The sequence below is a fragment of the Tursiops truncatus genome, chromosome 20 (assembly GCF_011762595.2).
Source record: "Tursiops truncatus isolate mTurTru1 chromosome 20, mTurTru1.mat.Y, whole genome shotgun sequence".
NCBI lineage: Eukaryota > Metazoa > Chordata > Mammalia > Artiodactyla > Delphinidae > Tursiops > Tursiops truncatus.
Window position 1 is genome coordinate 42,882,014 of NC_047053.1, and position 21,917 is coordinate 42,903,930.

The 21,917-nt window shown below is 40.0% G+C and overlaps 1 protein-coding gene across 14 annotated transcripts in view; it reads left to right on the plus strand.

The window, feature by feature from the left end:
* Positions 1-21,917, plus strand: part of TLK2 (tousled like kinase 2) — a 100,825-nt gene that overhangs the window by 75,772 nt on the left and 3,136 nt on the right. For 3 of the 14 annotated variants that reach the window (XM_073797518.1, XM_073797522.1, XM_073797523.1), the window contains 7 exons: positions 794-875; positions 4,606-4,697; positions 9,214-9,303; positions 12,977-13,146; positions 14,375-14,513; positions 18,100-18,211; positions 20,050-20,157. In XM_073797518.1, coding sequence (XP_073653619.1) covers positions 794-875; positions 4,606-4,697; positions 9,214-9,303; positions 12,977-13,146; positions 14,375-14,513; positions 18,100-18,211; positions 20,050-20,157 — 793 coding nt within the window. The other 11 variants (XM_073797524.1, XM_073797525.1, XM_073797520.1 and 8 more) reach the window with 8 other exon arrangements.

The following is a 21,917-nucleotide window of genomic DNA, read 5'->3' on the forward strand; positions in this document are numbered from 1 at the left end:
GACAAATTAAGTTAACTTGTCCAGGGACTAGTGTGACCAAACAAAGAGTTGAAATGTGGATCTGACTCCACAGCTAACTCCCATGCAGTAATACCACCTCTCTCCACAGGCATGCCACTGTCTCAAAATCAAAATAAAGTAATTTCAGGAATATTAGTGGGGCTGATGAGGAACTAGGTAGAAATAATCGAAAAGTTATTTTTGCCAGAGTCTCTCATTTCTTTGTCTCATTGTTAGAAGTGGAATCCTATATGGGGAAAACAGTTATATCATGAAGACTTAAAGAGAGAAAATGAATGCACGTAGAACATGTGACTCACTTTATAATGAAATCTGTCTTAAAGGCCGTGTAAACTATCTTGGAATTTTATTGTATGTAGTTGTGGAATGGTGGGAACGAGTGGTTCTTGAATGGTTTGGAGGACCCGAGTAGCACAGTTTGAAAATCCCTGATCTAGTGTTATCTCCTCCCCGCTCCCGCCCTCCACCTTTACAGCAGGGCAGAAAGGGAGGGAAGTCAACAAAGGTCACTAGTCTAATTGTGGCTGTGCTGAGACTGGCACCTGTGTCTCATGACTCCACAGCTAATGCTGTTCATTGTAATTATGCTGTCTCTTTGAACTGTAGAACTTATTTTAGGCTCAGAATTAGCTATATTGTGATGATTGCCAAACTGTTGGCAGCATCTGTAATCATGTGTATAACATGTTAGGTATTCTGGAGATTTTGCAAACATGGAAAATTGTGTAGTCCTTGACCTCAGGATGTTGTTATCTATCTGCTGTTTCCACAGATTTAAAGATCATCCAACGCTAAATGACAGATATTTGTTGTTACATCTTTTGGGTAGAGGAGGTTTCAGTGAAGTTTACAAGGTAAGTATGAGGAACTTCGTACAGGGACTGAGGGTTAAATTATTGGTTATTACAAACTTGGAGATCATTTAGAATAGTGATATAACTCTGGGTTGATATCTATTGGTTGAAATTCCAAAAACTTTTAAGAACCTGTATCTTTGGGAGAACTACTTCCAGTAAACTTGTTGACTAAAGCAGGATTCAATATTTTACCCTGTTTTCAAGTTTGAAAAGTAAATAATTACAGATTTTAAAAGAAAAAACAGGAAGGGAAAACAACACTCATTTCTGGATAATGGAATCTTTCTGCCTCATCTGTATTTGTTAGAGATGAGTGTTACTTTTATTCTCATAAGTTTTTGTTTTGTTTTTACAAAATGGATGGTTAAAAAGTTAATTCTTTGAAAACCTGATTTTTGCTTTTAAAATGTTCCCATCTTCTAAGTCAGAGTGTTTAGTAGCACTGGTGTTCTGAAGGATTGTCCTGGCTTCCAGTACTTCAGTCGGGCCAGCAAAGAACAGGCTACTAATACGAAGCCTCCAGTTGATTTTCCCTAGATGAGGAATTCGGCCTGTTTTAAATATACTTGTAGATACATAACATGTTCACCAGTCACAGCCTCCTTGAATTTCTCTAGATGTTTCTGGCACCTGGCTTTTAAATGCTGAATTGGTTTATTAAGTGGTCTTTACTGCATGACCCTGGTAATTCTCTCTTTTCTAAGGTGTAACCTTCACTGTTAATGATTTATATTATGCCCATATGAGTTTTTATATAGGAAATCTTTTGAGTAAAATAATTAGTTTTTATTTCAGATAAAAACTAGTTCTACTGTTTTCCCTTTTTTTAATGTTAATTTTTTCTTGTGATGATGTACACACAAAATTTGCCATTTTAACCATTTTTAAGTGTACAATTCAGTGGCATTAAGTACGTTCACAATGTTGTGAAACATCATCACTTTCCATTTCCAGAACTATAAGCATATTTCTAGTGTACTGCTGGGTTTGATTTTCTAATATTCTGCTCGTATTTTTAATCTGTGATCATAAGTGGGGCTGGCTTATAGTTGTCTTCTATGTGCAAGCAGCATTGTCTAGCTTTGATGTCATAGTTATCCTAGAATGAGTTGTGAAATTACCCTTTTCCCATGTTCTGGAATGCTTTGCATTACATGTTGGCTACTTGAAAGTTTGTTAGAGCTAAATCATAAAATCACCTGGGTAGGTGTCATTTTAGAGGAAAACTATTTGACAACCTTTTCAATTCCTTCTACAAATATCGAGCTATTCAGATTTTTTCCCCCTCCTTAAGTCAGTTTTGGTAATTCATTTTTTCTGAAAAATCATCCTATTTCATCTTGATTTAAAAATATCGTGCATACCTTAGTTATTTCTCTTCTCTTATGAAATGTTTATTTTTGTATCTCTTGACTGATAGGCCAGAGATTAGTCAATGTTTCTTTTTTCCTCTGGAGATTAACTTTTTATTTTTGTTGATCGGATCTACTATTTGATTTGTTGTCTATTTCATTAACTTCTGCTTTCAAACCTTCCTTCTTTCTTTCTGCTTTCTTTGTGTTCATTCTTGAGTCATATACTTAGTTTATTTTTTATTTTTGGTAACTTTTTTGATTGTGATAAAGAACACATAGCATAAAATTTACCAATTTAACATTTTTTAAGTGTATAGTTCAGTAGTAGTAGGTATGTTCATGTTGTTGTGAAACAGATCTCCAGAACTTTTTCATCTTGCAGAACTGAAGTTCTACCCACTAATCAACAGCTCTCCTTTTCCTTCTCTCCCCAGCCGCTGGTAGCCACAATTCTGCTTTCTGTTTTTATTAATTTGATTTCTTTTAGTTAACTCATACGAGTGGACTCACACAGTGTCTGTCTTTTTGTGACTGGTTTATTTCACTTAGCATAATGTTCTCAAAGTTCATCCATGTTGAAGCATGTGACAAGATTTTCTTCTTTTTAAGGCTGAATAACCCTCAGTTGTATGTATATACTTCATTTTCTTTATCCATTCATCTGTCAGTGGACATTTGGGTTGCTTCCTCCTCTGGTCTGTTGTGAATAGTGCTGCTTTGAACATGCATATGCAAATATCTCTTTGAGACCCTGCTTTCAGTTCTTTTGGCTATATTCCCAGAAGTGGGACTATTCCGTTTTTAAAATCATCAAAATTGGTTCTTGGGGCTTCCCAGTTACTTGTTAGTGATTTCTTCATATTTTTTCCTAATGTATCCTTCAGACATTTTAACACTTCTGAAATCTGAATGCCTCTGACAATGATGTGTTCATTAATGTAGTTATTCTTTTGCTGTTCTCCGCTCTCCAGAAGCCCTTCTTAGATTAGTGGTGGATCACAGTGCCTTGGATTCAGAAATAGGGTTTGGTAATTGGAGAAAATGACACTTGTAGTTCATTAGTGCTCTTACAAATTAGGTGGTATTTAATCTGGCTTTTAATAGCTTGAAATGATTCTCTTATGGCCATGATGGATACATGCATACAGGTGGACTTCATTCAGACTCTGTAAGAAAAATAGAGTTCAAAAGTTTCCATTTCTGTGAAATAAGATATTCTGTTTGAATTGAATGGTTTTTATATTTAAAAAATACTGGTTTAAATTTGGTATAAATTAGAAGTTTCTTTTATAATCAGGCCTCTCTTGTATCCTGTGCTTTCTTAGAGGTAGCTTACATCTTTAAAAGGTCTGTAGAACGGTAATCACCGCTATTCATGGACTGTATATCCTGTGCCTGTTGCCTTCATCTGTTCAAACATTTGTGGAAACTGACAGATAGGTGGTAATAGTGTTGAAACTGGAGTAGTAAGTTTTTAATCTGAACTTTAAAACCTAGGAAGAACTATTCATTCTAAAAGAGTTCCTCAGTAAATTCTTTTGTATTGGGGAAATCTATTGTAAAATGCTACTTACTTTTTTTCAAATTGTGATTTACACCAGGCATCTTCGAAAATCTATCCGTTACCTTTTTTCACCCCATAATATAGCACTACCTAGCTGATGTGGAACTTGCCAGCAGTGGTGGTCTTTGGGGAAAGTATGTCCCTTTCTTTGGACAGTGCTGGAGAAGCGATTTGGTGTGACTAACTTCAGACATTGTTGCGATCCAAAATTGCTTTTTATTTATCCAGTATATAGGGGTGGGATTAAGTAAATTTAGCAAAGAGGTGTATCCTGGGGGTTTCTTTCTCAAGGAGGCAGATAATCTATGTCCCTAGCATTTCAAAAGTGGCAGGACCTCTGAACCTAAAACTGCTCTAAAAATAAAGCCTATTAAAAAATCTTAAAAAAAAAAAAAAAGTGGCAGGACTTACTGTTGAAGAATGTCAGGTCCCAGCGTCAGCTGAGGGATGAGAGCCAGCTTAGGGAAGAAAGGTCCCAAATAAGGTAGGTGATGTCCAGAAAGAGAATTGTTTAGAAGTGACTGTTAAGGCATGGGCTGTCTTTCTGTTTGTGGTGTATGCTTGGTTTTATTTTCTAAACCCTTTGGTGCCAGTGCGTCTGGAGACTTCTAAATTATCTGATCACAAGTTTCAAGAAAGATGATTGCAACTCTGAAACAAGTGTATGTTGTGTTGTCCGCTGTTGTTGTTGTTTAATAATGCATTTTGGACTTTGAGTATGTTGGTCTGTTAAACAGAAGCTTCAAGTCAGTTGCCTGTAATTCTCGTTAGCATTATCCAGAATGTAATTTATTCCTTTTCTTTATAGGCATTTGATCTAACAGAACAAAGATATGTAGCTGTGAAAATTCACCAGTTAAATAAAAACTGGAGAGATGAGAAAAAGGAGAATTACCACAAGTAAGTGATATTAGACTGTCTGATTTTTCAAAGTTTAGTAATAATAGCTGTAGTTTGAGCACTGTGTTAAGAGCTTTACATGCATTGTTGTTGTTGTTTCATTTAATCCTCATAACTGTCCTAGGAGAGTGAATAAATTTTCCATCTTACTGCTAAGGAAACTGATACTTAAAGAATTTGAGTAACAGTTAAGAAATGGCTGAGCTGGTATTTAAATCTAGACTTCCCTTAATCCAAAGCCAGTGGGTTTAACCATCCCCTTCCATTGAGCATCTAAAATTAGCTATAATAAACAAGTAAAGCCTCAGAAATTATTGTTGCTTGTCTGTAGAAACCAGATGTGAGAGTGTTCTTCAGTGGTCTGGGGACCCTGGGGAGCTCCGGGTGGGGCTTTGTCTGCTGCTTCAGTCACCTCGTCGTAAAGGAGACAATGTGGGGCGCCTGGTGTGCCTCGGTGGTACTTGTTTGACTTGTTCAGGCCCTCAGTGCTGAGCTCACCTTCCCCATCATAGTTTGCCCATCTCAGAGTTCTTGGTCTTCAGCGTCCAGCTCGCTGTGCTTTCCCCTCTTCAGAATGCCACTCACGGTGGCCCCCATCTGTGCCTGGGGTACGGGGTGAGAGAGTGGCTCTCTAGAATGAATAGTTATCACATGAGCGGGTGTGAATGTCTTTGTTCCACTGATGTCAGGCCTTGCCTGTCTCTCCTCTGAGCTTCAGAACATTGGAGTTCATGGTTCACTTGCTTTGGAGGCCATGCAGACTTAATTTGCTGTTAGGATCCCCACTGGGTTTAATATTGTTTCCTTGTTGTAGGTACAAATACTACATTAGACATGTCCTACCCCTGAAAGGAGGAAACAGCCCCTTTTGATGTAAAGCAGTCTACCTCCTTTCTATAAAAGCAGTTTTGTTTTTTTTTTTCCTATAAATAGTACTTTGGAGGGAAAAAGGCAGTGGACTTTAGCCAACTTTTAGTTAGCTTCTAAGTCTTAGTGGAAAAATAAAACATTTCTACATCATCAACCCATTCTTCAGGCATGGAGCAAGGCAACTCCTGCTCTATACCTACTGTTCATCCGGGACCTGGGAACTCTTGCTGTTCCATGCAGATTGGCAGTGGTGCTCAGCACTCGGGGAGAGAAGGTTCCTGTGGCATTAAGAGAAGTGGGACTTAGCAGAGGTAGGAAAGTGGATGATGTGTGCTCTGTGCATGGCACCCCTCATGCGTCCCTTATGTGAGAGGCAGCTGCAGTCCAGATGCTTCTGAGGAGCAGTTACATTATTATAAGTACATTCCAGGCATTTGACATGCAGGGACGAATAGCACGCGGCAGCGAATGCCAGGGAGCACTTGAGAGAAGGAAACCACATGTTATTCTGACCAGTTAGAAAAACTGTGAGAAATGTCCTTATTATATTGAGACTCAGAGTACCTAAGGGTATAGGAACAGTTCCTGCATCTCTTTCAAAATACCCTTCAGCTATCCTCGGAGCCTGTGCCGCAGCTTGTGTGCACTGCCCGCTCCAAACCAGCTGACTCTACGAGGGGACAACCTTGGTCAACCTTGAGGAAGTAGTTCCTGTGCAGAGACTTATACAGATTTTACCTAGTCTCAGTATCCAGCTTTCAGGCTGATCTTAAAGAGAACGCTGGTGTCGAATACTGTAGTGACTGCAGGTGGGGTTGTGCTCACTGTAGCCTTTTTTTTTTTTTTTTTTTTTTTTTGCGGTACGCGGGCTTCTCACTGTTGTGGCCTCTCCCGTTGCGGAGCACAGGCTCCGAATGCGCAGGCTCAGCGGCCATGGCTCACGGGCCCAGCCGCTCCGCGGCATGTGGGATCTTCCCGGACCGGGGCACGAACCCGTGTTCCCTGCATCGGCAGGCGGACTCTCAACCACTGCGCCACCAGGGAAGCCCCCACTGTAGCCTTTTGAAGCAGTGAGGGGTTGAAGTCAGGACCATGCACCTCCTTGACACATTTGGCAAGCTGTTTTGAGTCCTGACGGGTGTAGATTGGTTCTCTTTTCACATTTGTCTACCAGATGGAGTCACAGAGCAAGTGAAGGGGACAGTCTCGTTTTTCTGAGTTCTGTGCCGGTTCAGCTGTGGTTCGCAGTGGTGCCCTCCTATTCTTTGTTTCCTCACCAAGGCGGGAGTCCTGACTCCTGAGCACCTTCTGTGGAGCCATCTGGGCAGGAGCTGTTTCCCAGTTGACAGACACACTGGGGAGGGGGTGTGCAAAGTTGTTGTGACCTCTTCATCCTTGAGGGGAAATTCTTAAAGCACTTCCACCTTTCTTTGAAAGATTTTGCTTGCTAACTGATATGAAATCATACTGATGAATTTCAGGCTACAAATAATAGTGAATTAGCAAAATGTTATTAACTCCCTTGAACTTAAATTAAGGAGGCTTATATCAGGCACCAAACAGATTTTAGAGAGTGCTTCAAAACTTCAGTGTTAAACTGAAAAGTAGTACACTTCAGTGTTGTGGTAACATTATGAAATACGAAAATGCTACTGTTACCCTCCATAGTAAGGTCTTTTGATTGCTTTTCGCTTTGTGGGGATGACTTCCAAGCCCCATCTGGAATCAGAACATTTATTTGGGTAAAAAAGAAGGAAAAATTCAAAGAAAATAGAAGGTTGTTCTATTGTTTATTTTTGAGTTCTGTTCTATACCCCCTTTCCTCTCCTCTCCCCACAAACACAAAGTAAACTGATTGTTTTACTTTTGCATTATCAAAGCATTAATAGGTATTACTCGATTTCTTTAACTCCCCAAAATAGCATATTAAGAACTTTATGGTAGGAAAAACTTCATATAAAGTTATCCACAGAAATAATTGTATCTGAAGTAGTTAGTATACTCTTTTTTGTGGGGGGGGGGGGCTGCGTTGCTACGCGCAGGCTTTCTCTAGTTGCGGCGAGCAGGGGCTACTCTGTTGCAGTGTGCAGGCTTCTCATTGCAGTGGCTTCTCTTGTGGGGGAGTGTGGGGTCTAGGCGCGCGGGCTTCAGTAGTTGTGGCTTGCGGCCTCTAGAGCGCAGGCTCAGTAGTTGTGGCTCAGGGGCTTAGTTGCTCCGCGGCATGTGGGATCCTCCTGGACCAGGGCTTGAACCTGTGTCCCCTGCATTGGCAGGCGGATTCTTAATCACTGCACTACCCGTGGAATCTTGATATGTGAAAAAGGACAGTGTGGAGCTGCTTTGGTGGGATGGGGGGTTGGGTCAAAGCTACGTTTGCTTAGCTTCTCTTTGGAGGCATCCAAATCTAGGGAGCTCCCTTTAAAACTTCCAGTCCACTGCCGTGATGGTGCAGGCCCACAAGGCCGGAGAGGGGGCATCATGGAGCTCAGACTCAAAGCCTGGTTTCTTGATCCCAGTGCCTCCTGTGTTCTAACGCTACTCTGCCTCAGTGCTGGAAAGTTTTTTCTTTTCAGAAAGACATAAAGATGCTGATGAAATTAAGCATCAGAAGAAGCAAAAACTGCCAAAAATGGCCACTTGAAAAATAAGCCTAGTCAGACAAATTTCCATTGGGGAAGAATATTTAATTACTTTTAGATTCCTATCCTTCCCCTCCCTCTTCCCCTAGTCGTTCCTCAGCTTTTCTTTGGTTGAGTACTTTCTGTGTATTTTTGATATGCTAGAGTACATTTCAGAAAATAACACACTTTTTTTTAATCATACTATGGAAAGTTTCCCTTTTCTGACTCTTGTCTTACAACAAAATGCCCCAAACTAAATGGTGCTAGATTACTTAAAATGTAATAATATCCTATTACTCTCTTTGTAAGTGAGAACTAAATGTTACTCTTTTAAAATTCAGTATATGAATTTGCCAGATTATATCGTACATTTTTGTTCCTAATCTTACTAAATAATTTTAAATTGGAAAAGTACTAAAGAAGAAAGATGCTAATACATACATACATACATATATATATATATTCTTGTTATAAGAAAACTAGGGTTTCCATAATTTCAAACTTTTGATCAAATTAACATTTTCTTAAAAGAAAGTAAAGCTGATAGTCTTTTAAATTTCTTTTTGTAAGGAGTAGGATTTAAAAACAAACAAATACAAAGCACTGCTAATTGCCTTTTCTAACAGGTAATCCTTTTACCCAGTGAATTTACATGCTAACATTGATCCCCTTGATGTAACCCCAGGATATGTAACATTTATAGATAGAAAATATCAGCTTTAGAGGAAAGAAAAGAATGCTGTCTTTATAATTTTTAAAGTTCTGATATTTGGGTATAAATATAAAAGAGATTACCATAGAATGAACTCGAAAGGGATAAAAGGTTAGCACCTACTATTTTCTCAACAGCTTGGTAGATACTGGTAGAGAAAATAAGATGAAGAAAGATCAGGGGACTAGATGGACCTGAATGGAATGAATGTTCGGGAACAATGGAGAAGTGAGAGAATAAATTAGGAGTATCCTGGAAGAGTTCTAAGAGACAGGCCAAAATGCAAAATGTTAATTTTCCATTTTGTTTACAGGCATGCATGTAGGGAGTACCGGATTCACAAAGAACTGGATCATCCCAGAATAGTTAAACTGTATGATTACTTTTCACTGGACACTGACTCGTAAGTGCTATGCCATTTTAGCTTAGCAGATAATATTTTCTTGCAGTGTGTTGACTACTCATGGAATAGAGTTTAAATCTGGGTCCAGGAAATGCTCTCTGAGGGGACCAAATATACTTATGGGCAAATGATCATATTTGAATTCAGATTTGGGCCAGCAAGACGTCTCTTGGCCACAGGGTGTGTGCTGTTGTGTGCTGGTAAATGTTTAACAACCAGCTTGGTGGGGAGAGGCATAGGGCTGATTTGTACTGTTTGCCAATTTCTGTGGTATAAATATTCTGAACATGTCCCATTAAAAAAAAAAAGCAGCTTTATCGATACATGTTTACATACATACAGTTCACCCATTTAAAAGTATACAGTTCAGTGGTTTTTAGTGTATTCACAGATATGTACGTTGCAGCCATCACCGTAGTCAATTTTAGAACATTTTCACCACCTCAGAAAGAAACCCTGAACCTTATGCTATCGTCCCCCTATTCTTCCAGCCCCACTCCCTGCCGTAAGCAGCCGCTAATCTACTTTTTGTACCTGTAGATTTGCTATTCTGGACTTTCATATGAATGGATCATATAGTATGTGACCTTCTGTGACTGGCTTCTTTCACTTAGCATGGTGTTTTTTCAAGGTTCTTCTTGTGTCATGTATCAGTACTTCCTTTTTATGACTGGATATATTCCATTGTATGGATACACTACCTTTTGTTTCCATTCATCCTACCAGTGGCTTAAAAGCCAGCTCACGAAAGTCCTGAAAATCTATCAGCTCTCAGAAACGGGCACAAATTGGTGCCGGCATACCAGCGAGAAGCAGCAGTCAGGAGAGTCTCTGCCCCATCCTGATGGGCACTGATGGGCCTCTTAAAGGCGTGCCAGCGGTGCGCCTTTATTGCACAATGAGAATGAATGTGGCGTAGCCCAGTGCTGCATCCTGAAATATAAGTTGGTTCAGAGGCTTATAGGGATTTCGGTCCAGCCCTCTCACTTTGTAGGTGGAGATTTGAGGACCAGGGAAGTTAAGTGACTTGTCTGAGATCTTTAATAACCGTAGGCATTGTTGTATTTCATTACTTGGTATAGGTAAGCTCTAGACCTCTCGGTTTATCCAGGAGTTTAGAAATATTTCAGCATTTGGAGACATTTTCTGTTGGAGTCTGAAATGAATCAGGAGAACATACCTAGGTCTGGCCCACAAGTGTTTCCCTCCACCTCTCAGGCTGTTCAGCCTGTTCCAGACAGCAACTGTCTCAGAGGTTGCTGCACAGAGAGCCGGCCGACATTTAGAAGTGGCCCCAAAGGGAGACCATAATTCCCTTTGGAAACATCCACTCAGGGATTTCCCCTTTCCAGTCGGGTGCACCCAGCACAGCCATGTGTGTAGCATGGAGTGGGGTTCAGAAAACCCCACTGTAGTTAGCAGGTTTCCACAGGGTGGCTTACTGTTTTGCTTTCAGTAAGTTCCTTGAATACTAGGAAGGACACACACACACACACACACACACACACACACGCACCCCCAAATGTAAGTACAAAAACCGTTTCAAAAATAAATATAATGACTCGGATTATCTGCTGTTTTGAATTGTATACACACTTTTAACTAATCTGAGAAATTGAGTTGATTCTATGCTATTGTTAAGTTGTTTACTTTGTTCTTCCTGTTGTGTGTATGGTGAATTTTTATCAAAAGTAAGTCAGACCATTGTTTTAGAAAGTCTTCTGAGAGTTGTTTGGGTATTAAAAGTGAGATTTTATTTTCAGCTTGCATTGGGTCCAGAATAAATTCACTAAGCATGAGAGTCTTTGCCTCAGATTTCAGCATATCAGATCAGAGAATCTATAAATTTTAGGCATATTTTCTCAGATAGGGTGCTAGCATGCTAGGACATGCTATGTTTCATAAGAAGCATGAGCTGTTGTTCAGTTTGGGGATCCCACAGGACTGTGTGTGTCCGCATTTTGTTGCTGTGCTTTGTGAAGGCCTCAAACTGCCCAGAGCCCCATAGTGCTAGTCCTGCGCCTCTTTAATCTTAGCTGAGTTGGCCCTTGCAGGGTGTGTTTACCAGGCTCCTTTGTCAGTTGTTATTCAGTGGGGTTCAGCCAATGGGGAGATAGGTGGTGGTGGGTGGAGACCCCTCCGCCCAGCTGTGGTTGCAGTTTCCCTTGGTGAGTCTGGTTCTGGTTGCACCACCCTCCTCCCTTTGGCCCTCTGGCCTTAGGGTGCTAATGCCTTCCTGCTCTAGATGATTTCTGGGGTGCTCACTGGCCACTTTGTCTTCTCAGCTCTTCCGTCATTTCTGGGATTAGTTCCCTGAATTAAAGCCCCTCTGTTATAAATACTGGTTTTTATTTCCCAGCTAGACCCTGAGTGATTTACCCATATTGTCACAGCTTAGAATAGTTTAAAAGGTATTCATCTCTCAGGAAGCCTTCCTTTAGCTTATAACTGCCTTGGAAGATAGACACATGACCCTTAGTGGCACGAATGGTATGTAGTTTTAAATTTGGGTCTGTATGATATATATACAATGGAATATTACTCAGCCATAAAAAGAAACAAAAGTGAGTTATTTGTAGTGAGGTGGATGGACCTAGAGACTGTCATACAGAGTGAAGTAAGTCAGAAAGAGAAAAATAAATGCCGTATGCTAACATATATATATGGAATCTAAAAAAAATATATATGGTTCCGAAGAACCTAGGGGCAGGACAGGAATAAAGACGCAGACGTAGAGAATGGACTTGAGGACACAGGGAGGGGGAAGGGTAAGCTGGGACAAAGTGAGAGAGTGGCATGGACATATATACACTACCAAATGTAAAATAGATAGCTAGTGGGAAGCAGCCGCATAGCACAGGGAGATCAGCTCGGTGCTTTGTGACCACCGAGAGGGGTGGGATAGGGAGGGAGGGTGGGAGGGAGACCAAGAGGGAGGAGATATGGGGATATATGTATATGTATAGCTGATTCACTTTGTTATAAAGCAGAAACTAACGCACCATTGTAAAGCAATTATACTCCAATAAAGATGTTAAAAAAAAATTGGGGTCTGTATGCTATACTGCTACAAGTGAAAGAAAAAAACTCATACTGTGTAATAATACATTTGTTAGAACCATCAATACTGTACTTTAAAAAGCTCTTTTATACCTTGTGTGTTTAGCAAAGAGAAATCATAGTATGTGTCAATCTGGCAGGAGAGGTAGTATGCAGCCAGCCCTTGGGACCTAGGCAAACCCTAGATTCTTCCTCACTGTCAGCACTTGAGGTCATATAAAATGTTTGCAGTGACAATTGTGTATTTGATCATAAGGTGCTTGTTTAGAAATGGAGCATTGTGTAGATAGTAAAAGAGGTATCTAGCTTAAATACATTACGGTTCCTGTCAGTATTGTTATAGTCTTGATTCAAGGAGAGGTATGCCCTGGGTGAACTTCAGCACAGCAGGTTCCAGCAGAAAGGGTGCAGACGCTCTTCACCAAAAGAGTAAGCAGTTTTCTTCCAGTAAACCACTCAGTTAGCTAATACTGAATAAAGAATAGAAGAATATTTTAAGGAGCAAAGAAGAAAGAAGTGAGAAGCTAATGACCTGACGTTTTCAGTTGGGCTGGTTTAGACTTAATCTGCTTGCTCTTACCCCACGGTCAAATGTTGGTTTATTTATGTTTAGGTTTTGTACAGTATTGGAATACTGTGAGGGAAATGATCTGGACTTCTACCTGAAACAGCACAAATTAATGTCGGAGAAAGAGGCCCGATCCATTATCATGCAGATTGTGAATGCTTTAAAGTACTTAAATGAAATAAAACCTCCCATCATACACTATGACCTCAAACCAGGTATGTCTAATTTTTAGGAGACAGTATTGGTAGTATTGCTTTGGTCTTATAAGTGATTTTTAACTTTATAAAGTTAGGGGACTTGGCCGGGGACCAAGAAGGCCTAATAACATCTGACTTTAAATTGCCTGGGTAGTGGGAATAAGAGAGTCCCGGCCACACAGCACTGGGTTTATTAGGAGGGTGGGTTGTATTAAATGCTCTGGAGAAACAATGCCCTTGTCTTAGAGCCAGGGCAGTTCATGATGTCAGTCCGATTAAGAAAGAACTGCTCTGGCAAGCTCAGTTTTGTTTTTTTCCCATTACTCACACTGCATAGCAGTTCCTCTACTCCAAGTCTCTCTGATAAGTGCCCCCCACATTAACAAATTATTTTACACATACGCCTCCCATTTCATTAAATTCCAAGTGGAATTTTCCATCTTTTCTCATGGTTACTATCTAACTTTGATAGTTGCCAGTCGAGTAGAGAGCAATTAGACTTCGTACTTCTGTCTGTTGTCATTTTGAGCTGTTGCTTAGAAGTCTGCCTGTGTTGTCTGTAGACAGCTCTAACCAGCTGAGCTTAGGTGTTGGGAAGATTCCCATTTACCTCCTGGTGGGCACGGTTGTTAACTTTGCTTTCCTCTTCTGATAGCTACATGTTAAATCTCACTATTCACTATTCTTTAATTTTCTAGTATAATTCAAATGACTAAAAAATTCATCACAATGAAGTGATTTTTTAAAAAGATGGCTATTGTGTGATGGGGTTTTCTGTCACTGAATCCATTACATTTTCCTGCCCCAGGAGCTGTAGGTGGCACTGTGGTACTAGCTTAGATTCCCTTGTATGTTTTCTTTGATTCCCCCCGCCCCCCCCTCCGAAACTACTGTCCTAAACAGGGTGGTTAAGAGATCCTTACTGAAAGTTTGGATGTAACTTTCCCACTATTTTTGACCAACCATAGAAGTGATACTTTACTTTGGCCAGTTAATTATTTTTTTCCACTGCTCATAGTGGTGGTTTTGGCACATTAAGCAGGTGATTCTTGGAAAAGAGAAATTTGCCGCCAGACACTTACAACTCTCCCCTAGCATCCAGAGTCCAGATCGTTTTATTCCAGAGATTTAAATGTTTGCTGTTATATGTAAGAGTTTCAGTTCAGTTGTCCTCTTCTTGCCTGTTATTACCTTGGTTTATTTTAATTAGTAAGTTTTTTATTCATGAAGTTTTTTATCTTTTTAGGTAATATTCTTTTAGTAAATGGTACAGCATGTGGAGAGATAAAAATCACAGATTTTGGTCTTTCCAAGATCATGGATGATGATAGCTACAATTCAGTGGATGGCATGGAGCTAACATCACAAGGTGCTGGTACTTACTGGTAGGTACCTGGGGATTTGTCAAGTTGGCTGATGGAGATGTGGCTGTGCTATACTGAAGTGTTGGTAATTATTAATTAAACTACATCCTGTCTGCTTAGGCAAAAATGCTGTATACCATAGTAGACTTTCCTCTCCAAATATTTACTGTCTTTTCAACAGTTTGACTCTTTGTATTTACATGAATTTGTCTTAATTTTTCTTTCTGTTCTTGAAAAACCATTGAGAAAGAGATTATGTGGGGCCACGTGTTTGAGTTGTTTGTTTCCTCCGTAGGTTTGCCCCTACTGAGTAGATAGAGGATGAGGTTGCTCATGCGTATGTAAAGAATGGCCTTAAATTCTTTTCAGAATTTCAAATGCAGGTCTCTCTCTTCATGAGTTAATGGGATGAGGGATTTGTTTTTAGAGTTGCCTGAGGATGGTGGACTCTCAAGAACTAAGGAGTGATGAAGATTAGGACGTAAAATAACCATAGCATCCCTTGAAATCTAAACAGGAGAACACAAGCATGGTTTACCAAAAAATTTGTCCATTTCTGGCAGCCACGTTCTAAAAGGTTTTGAGCCACATTTCTTCCCGTCTGTTGTCACTCATCTACTCCCCAGCCACCCCACCCCAGCTAGCTCTGCCTGCCTGTTCTATGCCCTATCCTACTCTGCCAAGTATTACTTTTGACAGTGAGAACCATAAAAGATACCTGCAGCTCAGGCATTTGGCTTTGTGATTGTAAAGGCATGTTACCAGAGCTTTCTTTTCACGTCTGCGGCGGTGACACAAAGCCATACATTGCAATGTGTAATTCTGAACATGGGAAAGCCTCCAGTAGCACTAAGGGAGGGGGAATACATACTGTTAAACCCCAGGGTCAGTTGGCCAAGTCACTTATGTTTGAGACTGAAGGGCCCTGGCCCTTAGGAGATTAGTGACTCTCTCGGAATGAGGTTGTTGATCTGAAACAGACAAAGAAGAGGGGGACGTCAGTCCTGGTCTTACCACTCCCATCATATTAAAGAAAGACTCAATCATATCCTGCTAGAAACACCATGTACACAAAATTTCAACTTTCCCTTGCTCCGTATTGTTTGTGGAGATGGTACCTATAGTGAAAATCAGTCCCTAAATTAAAACTTTGAGATTCTAGGTTTAAAATAGAAGCTACATTTACAGTGTTTATTCACTTGGTGGTGGTTGTGGGTTCCTGTCAGTAAATGATACAAAAATATCTGTTGTTGGAAATTCTGGAAGCAGGTCTATACCTCTGCTATATAAATTCACCAGAACTTGGATTTTAGCTTTTCATTTGATAGCTTGTTCTTTTTTAAAGGTAAAGATTTTTCATGTTTAAATTAATTATCTCATTGCTGCCTATTGCTGTATTTGCTAAGCTATAAAATTCAGTGGTTGGAATTTAAATAAAAATATATAATGTTTGGGATTTGCTTCAAAGTAATCTGTTTGGGGGAGGTGGAGAGGGGTGTATAAGAGCAAAGATTTGCCGCATCTTGACAATTATTGAAGCTGGATGATGTTTACGATTCTTTCTACTTTAGATCATATTTGAAGATTTTTTTTTCATAATAAAGAGTAAAGTAGAGAGGGAGCTACTGAGAAAATTAATATTATGGGTTTCTATGAAGGTTTAAAAAGTCTCCATATTGGTGTTTATAATCACCATCCTCAATATGTCATCCTCGTATTATGTCCCAGAGACACATAGATAGAATGGGAGGACATAACAGATTTTAAGTGATTGTTTGCGGCATTTGGTTGTTCCAGAATTCTTCTACATGGAATACTACTTTTAAATAAGGAACCCCTAGACTAGGCCTTGAGAATCATTTTTCTCTATGAGGATTTTATCATGATGGCGTATGCAACTTTGTTTGTTTTTTAAATACAATTTAGTGTAGTATCTTAGAACTGTCTTCTACTCTCCCTCCCAGAGTCCTTGATAAGGACTTAGAATGCTTATTATTTGGGTGAAGAACTAGTGTATTTCTTCATTTATAGTTGGGGAAACTGAGTCCTAGAAAGTGATATGCCAGATTTGTACTGTTAAGGGACAGTGTCTATTTGGCCAAATTATTGCTCTGCATTTGGAGAAGTCCAACAACCTCTGTGCTTCCTCACCACAAACAAGAACTTACTTTTTCCCTACTGCTTCCACCAAAGAGTTATAAGTACATTAAAAAAATCATTTTAGAATCAAGGTTCTATTTGTTATTTATCCAAGATCATATTTAAGTTATGTATATTAAAGAATCAAGAACCATGAAAACTTACGGTTCAGGGAGGTTTTAGTGGCATTTGGAAGAGCTGTTCTTTTTATAGATTCTTTGTCTATATTTTTATTTCTTTGCCTTTCTCCCCCACCCCCCTTTGTGAGTTCTCTGTCTATATTTTCACTTTTCAATGTGTGTTTTGGCTAAAAGCTTTCATTGTGAAATAATAATCTAGGTCAGTGGTCTTAATTATTTAAAAATGACTGTTAAAAATAAAAAGGAACAACCTGAAACTAAAATTCTTTAAAAAAAAAAAAAAGCCCATCATCTGAACATTTTCTGCCTCAACTCTTGTGATTCTCTTCCAGCTATACATTTAGATTTTTAGACCAGAAGCACAGCAGGGTTTATAATAGTTTTTCACAGAATTGATTTTGCCAGCATGAAATCTGCAGAAATCAATTTGTTATCTTCAGAATTCTGCCTTCCAGCTGTGCTATGGTGAAGACTCCAGGCAATGAGGAGAAACATATTTATTTCGTTTCCTAAATGCTAAGAGGCACTTACCTTCCACACCATACAATTTGGTGTGGTTGGCTGTCCAGCTAGTCTTTTTAGAGGCCAGGGGTGGGTGGGGAAGGAACGAATTCAGATGAGGATTGAGTTGGGCTAATAACTAGTAGTTTGTTTGGCTTTTTATGCACTATTTGTTAGTCTCCCATAAGCCCCTGATCACCTTAAAGTAGGGAATGTAAAATATCCTTTCATAATATGAACTTCAATGTCACCATTGACTATAATTGTAGTTATTTTTAGTCTAGATTTCCAAAAGAGGCTACCTTAAGAAGACAGAATAGCCACTCCCCTCAGAGATTTGTACTGGGTCCTGAATTCATTTGGACTTTTAAAGGAGTAATTTATTTTGGAGACATCTTCTTCTGCCAGCCTGAAAGGAAATCACACCACTTCTAGTTGTATTTTAATGTTTGTTGCTGCAGCTGTCATAAAAGGGAGTGCACTTCTTTTGTGCTCCCTCTCCTTTTATAAACTTGTTGAATGACACCTGTATTAGGCACAGCACTGGGAAAGGAGGCTGGGGTGGGTAAAGTAGGAACTAGGGACAATATTCACCTCTGTCCGTAAGTAAGAAACATGTATTTTAAGGCTTTATAATAGGACATTGCTGCCTCCTTAAGTTAGAGTGTCTTTTCATCTACTTTATCCAGATGGGTCTAAGTTGGCTTTTCAACTGTTAAGATTCAGATATTTTTATTTCTAACAGGGTCCTTTATTTTGCCTTTTTGTAAATGTCTTAGATTTATACAGTCTTTTTTCTAAGAATTTTTATTTCCCTTTTGTCCCAGGTATTTACCACCAGAGTGTTTTGTGGTTGGGAAAGAACCACCAAAGATCTCAAATAAAGTCGACGTCTGGTCAGTGGGTGTGATCTTCTACCAGTGTCTTTATGGAAGGAAGGTAATGAAGACAGTTGGATGTGGTGGCTTCTGTCTTAGGTGGTGCATGTACACGGTGGCATTGTGTGGATTATTCTCTTGGAGTTAAACATTGGGTTATACAGAATGGAATCCTGAAAGTTGTGGTTGGAAGAAAATACAGACTTTAATTATAAAAGCTTTATGCATAAGCAGAAATTTTCAGGCCCAGGGCACCTAATGAATTCTGCGGAGCTGTTGAAGACATGCATTTTTTGCTGTTCTCAGATCCAGTCTATGTTTTGATTCTGATAATATGTACAGGGAAAAATAGTTACTAAAGTATACAGTCTTCCCAAGAGCCATTCTTAAGGGTCCCAAGAATTGAAACTTGAAAAATCTGCAAGGCTTCTTATTGCCAACCACCCCATTAGTTAGAGCTATTATTAATAAAAGCATGCTTTGTATTTCTGTACCGGGTAGGTGACATCAGAAAGTACTCATTGTCTGTTACTTCTGGTAAAGGTGATATATTATTTGCGTAAGTAAAAATGTAGATGGTAAACTACATCTAATGAATTGTCACATTTGTGTTTTCCTTATGAGCATAATATCTTGTATAAATGTATATATTGGGATCCAGTTGTATGTTTATATTCTTATTTCTGCTACCGGGGTGTTTGTGTGTTTTAGCGTTCCCCACTGGGCTGTGGGTTTAAGCCATTTGGGAGTTCTACAACTCCCTTAGACTCCTAATATTTTGATTACAATCTCCAGACCAAATTCTTAATTCAGATCTCAGCTTCCTCTTTAACTTCTCCTTGGGTTTGTTTCTTTATTGTACCTATCTAATGTGGGGAAACTATTCAGAACTAATAGGGTTTAATTATCATTTATACTCTGATATTGTGGAAGTGCTGCTGATAATAGTAGTAGAGGTTATCTAGAAAGAATCGTGATCTCAGTAGAAACACTGTAGAGATGACACTAGGTGTGAACTTATTTTTTTAGGAGTTTATTAGAAGATAGCAATTTGTGGCACAGATGAAGCCACTCACTGAGTAGCCCCGACTCTGTTTTTTCCCCACTTTGTTGGTACCCCTCTCCTCTTTCACTTCCTTTCCATTTCTTCATCTATGTCTCGGGTCTGTCAGCGGCACACATATATATTACTTAAGCCCACAGGTATCACTCAGGGCAAAAGAGGTTGCTGATTCTTGCTCTGGATCTTCTTTATCTTTGCTGTAAGCAAAGCTTAGCAGAGGTGTTGTGATATAGCAGATGCTGCTTCTGGTCCCAGCTCTGCCTTAACCTAGATGTTGGAATTTGAGCAAGTTACTTAAGCTCTGAGCCTTTCCATCCATTATCTATAAAATGAGAGAATTAGAGGAGATCATCTCCAAAGTTCATTCTAGCAGTTCTTGTTGAGATGTGTCTTCTCCTTTCCTTTCTCTTTGGTTTTGAATTGTGTTCTCTCTCTCAATTAATTAATTAATTTAAGGTTGCGTCAGGTCTTCGTTGCTGCATGTGGGCTTTTCTCTAGTTGTGGTGAGCGGGGGCTACTCTTGGTTGTGGTGTGTGAGCTTTTCATTGCGGTGGCTTCTCTTGTTGCGGAGCACAAGCTCTAGGCGTGCAGGCTTCAGTAGTTGTGGCACGTGGGCTCAGTAGTTGTGGCTTGTGGGCTCTAGAGCGCAGGCTCAGTAGTTGTGGCGCACAGGCTTAGTTGCTCCGCGGCCTGTGGGATCTTCCCGGACCAGGGCTCAAACCCGTGTCCCCTGCATTGGCAGGCAGATTCCTAACCACTGTGCCACCTGGGAAGTCTGTGTTCTCTCTAATTTTAACCAGAGGCATACCTTTGTTTGTTTTGTTTTTATATGATAGCCTTTTGGCCATAACCAGTCCCAGCAAGACATTCTACAAGAAAATACTATCCTCAAAGCTACTGAAGTGCAGTTCCCGCCAAAGCCAGTAGTAACACCCGAAGCAAAGGTAAGTTTTGATCCATTGGCCAGCAGAAATGTCTGCTTTGCTTTCTCTATTATTTCTCTGGGTAATTTGTCCAACCCCTACCTTCTTCTTCCCCTCTCTTCCCACAACAAACATTTATTGGGTGCCTATTAAGTACTAGACACTGTTCTAGGTAATGGAAGGAGCTGTGACTGTGTGGCAGTGAACTGCACAGACAAGGTCCCTATACTTACGGAGTTTACATTTTACTAGGTGAGACGAACAATAACTAAAAATGAATACGTTTCAGGTGGTGATAAATGTTTTGAAGAAAGCAAATTGGAGTAAGGGAGTAGAGAGGGGGGAACCCATGGTCGGGGAAGGCCTCAGTGATGAAGTGACTTTTTTGAACAGTCTTGACTGATGTGAAGGTGGGAGCCATGTATAGATTTGGGAGAAGAATATTCTGAGCAGAGAGAAGTGAATAAAGCTCAGATGTGAGTGTGAGCTTAGCAGGTCCACAGAGCAGGCTGAGCAGAGGGGAGAGTAGTAGGAGAGGCAGCAGGATAGATTGTAAACTGATGGAAGGCAGTTGAAGGTTTTAATCAGGGCAACTTTGTGATCTGATTACTGTTTCAAAAGCCTGCCCTGGAAGCTGTGTAGAGGGAAAGTTCAAGGCAAAAGGAGTTTATTTGATTGGTGTCCATCCCAAGAAAACCTTCCAGCTCCAGGTATCTCACTAAGAAAGCTTAATTTTTTTTTTTTTTTTTTTTTTTTTTGCGGTACGCAGGCCTCTCACTGTTGTGGCCTCTCCCGTTGCGGAGCACAGGCTCTAGACGCGCAGGCTCAGCGGCCATGGCTCACAGGCCCAGCCGCTCTGCGGCATGTGGGATCTTCCCGGACCAGGGCACGAACCCGTGTCCCCTGCATTGGCAGGCGGACTCTCAACCACTGCGCCACCAGGGAAGCCCAGAAAGCTTAATTTTTAAAGGCCAAGGATCCTTATGTTCATTTCTGTTAATTTGTTATTTTCCAAATGCTTTAATAAAGCAACTATGTGTAGGTGTCTTTGCTTTTGAAAAACCAGGAATTTTATTAATTAAACATGAAAAAAATAGAAAATCAGTAGTTCATTTTATGTTTTAGATATATTAAAATAGACTTTACTTTTCAGAGCAGTTTTAGATTCACAGCAAAACTGAGTGGAACATAAAGCATTGCCATATACTCCCTGCTGACGCAGCCACCCCATCCGCGGATGCACAGCCTTCCCCCTGTCAGCATCCTGCACCAGAGTGGTACATCTGCTACGATCAATGGACCTACATCCAGGCATCATTACCACCCGAATGTAAAGGATGGACTTTGGATGATAATATTTTAGATTTTTTTAAATTGATTCAATTTAAAAGAATTATGTTATAAGGCTGTGATTAAATAGAACTGTCTGGTTAAGAAATAGGAGAAGACAGATAATCTACGTAAGGGCCTTTGTGTTTAAAATTGTAGAAACTGAGGCTACATAGCTCTTCGTACCTAGCACAAAGGAAACCTCCATGTTGGTAGTGAATTAGGATTCCGAATCAGTAAGTTTTTATGTCTGCAGTACTCTTGAGGAGACAAGTCCTGTTCAGGTTTTCCTTTACTACTTAGATGTAGTAGTGCCTGATCATTTGCCTGCTGATCTTTCAGGGAAAAATAAGATACACCGAGAAAGCATTTACCCATCTGCGGCACACCGCAGTGTTAGTCAGTATTGGTCTCCTCACCCTGCACGTGGTGATAGTTTGTAACTACAGTTT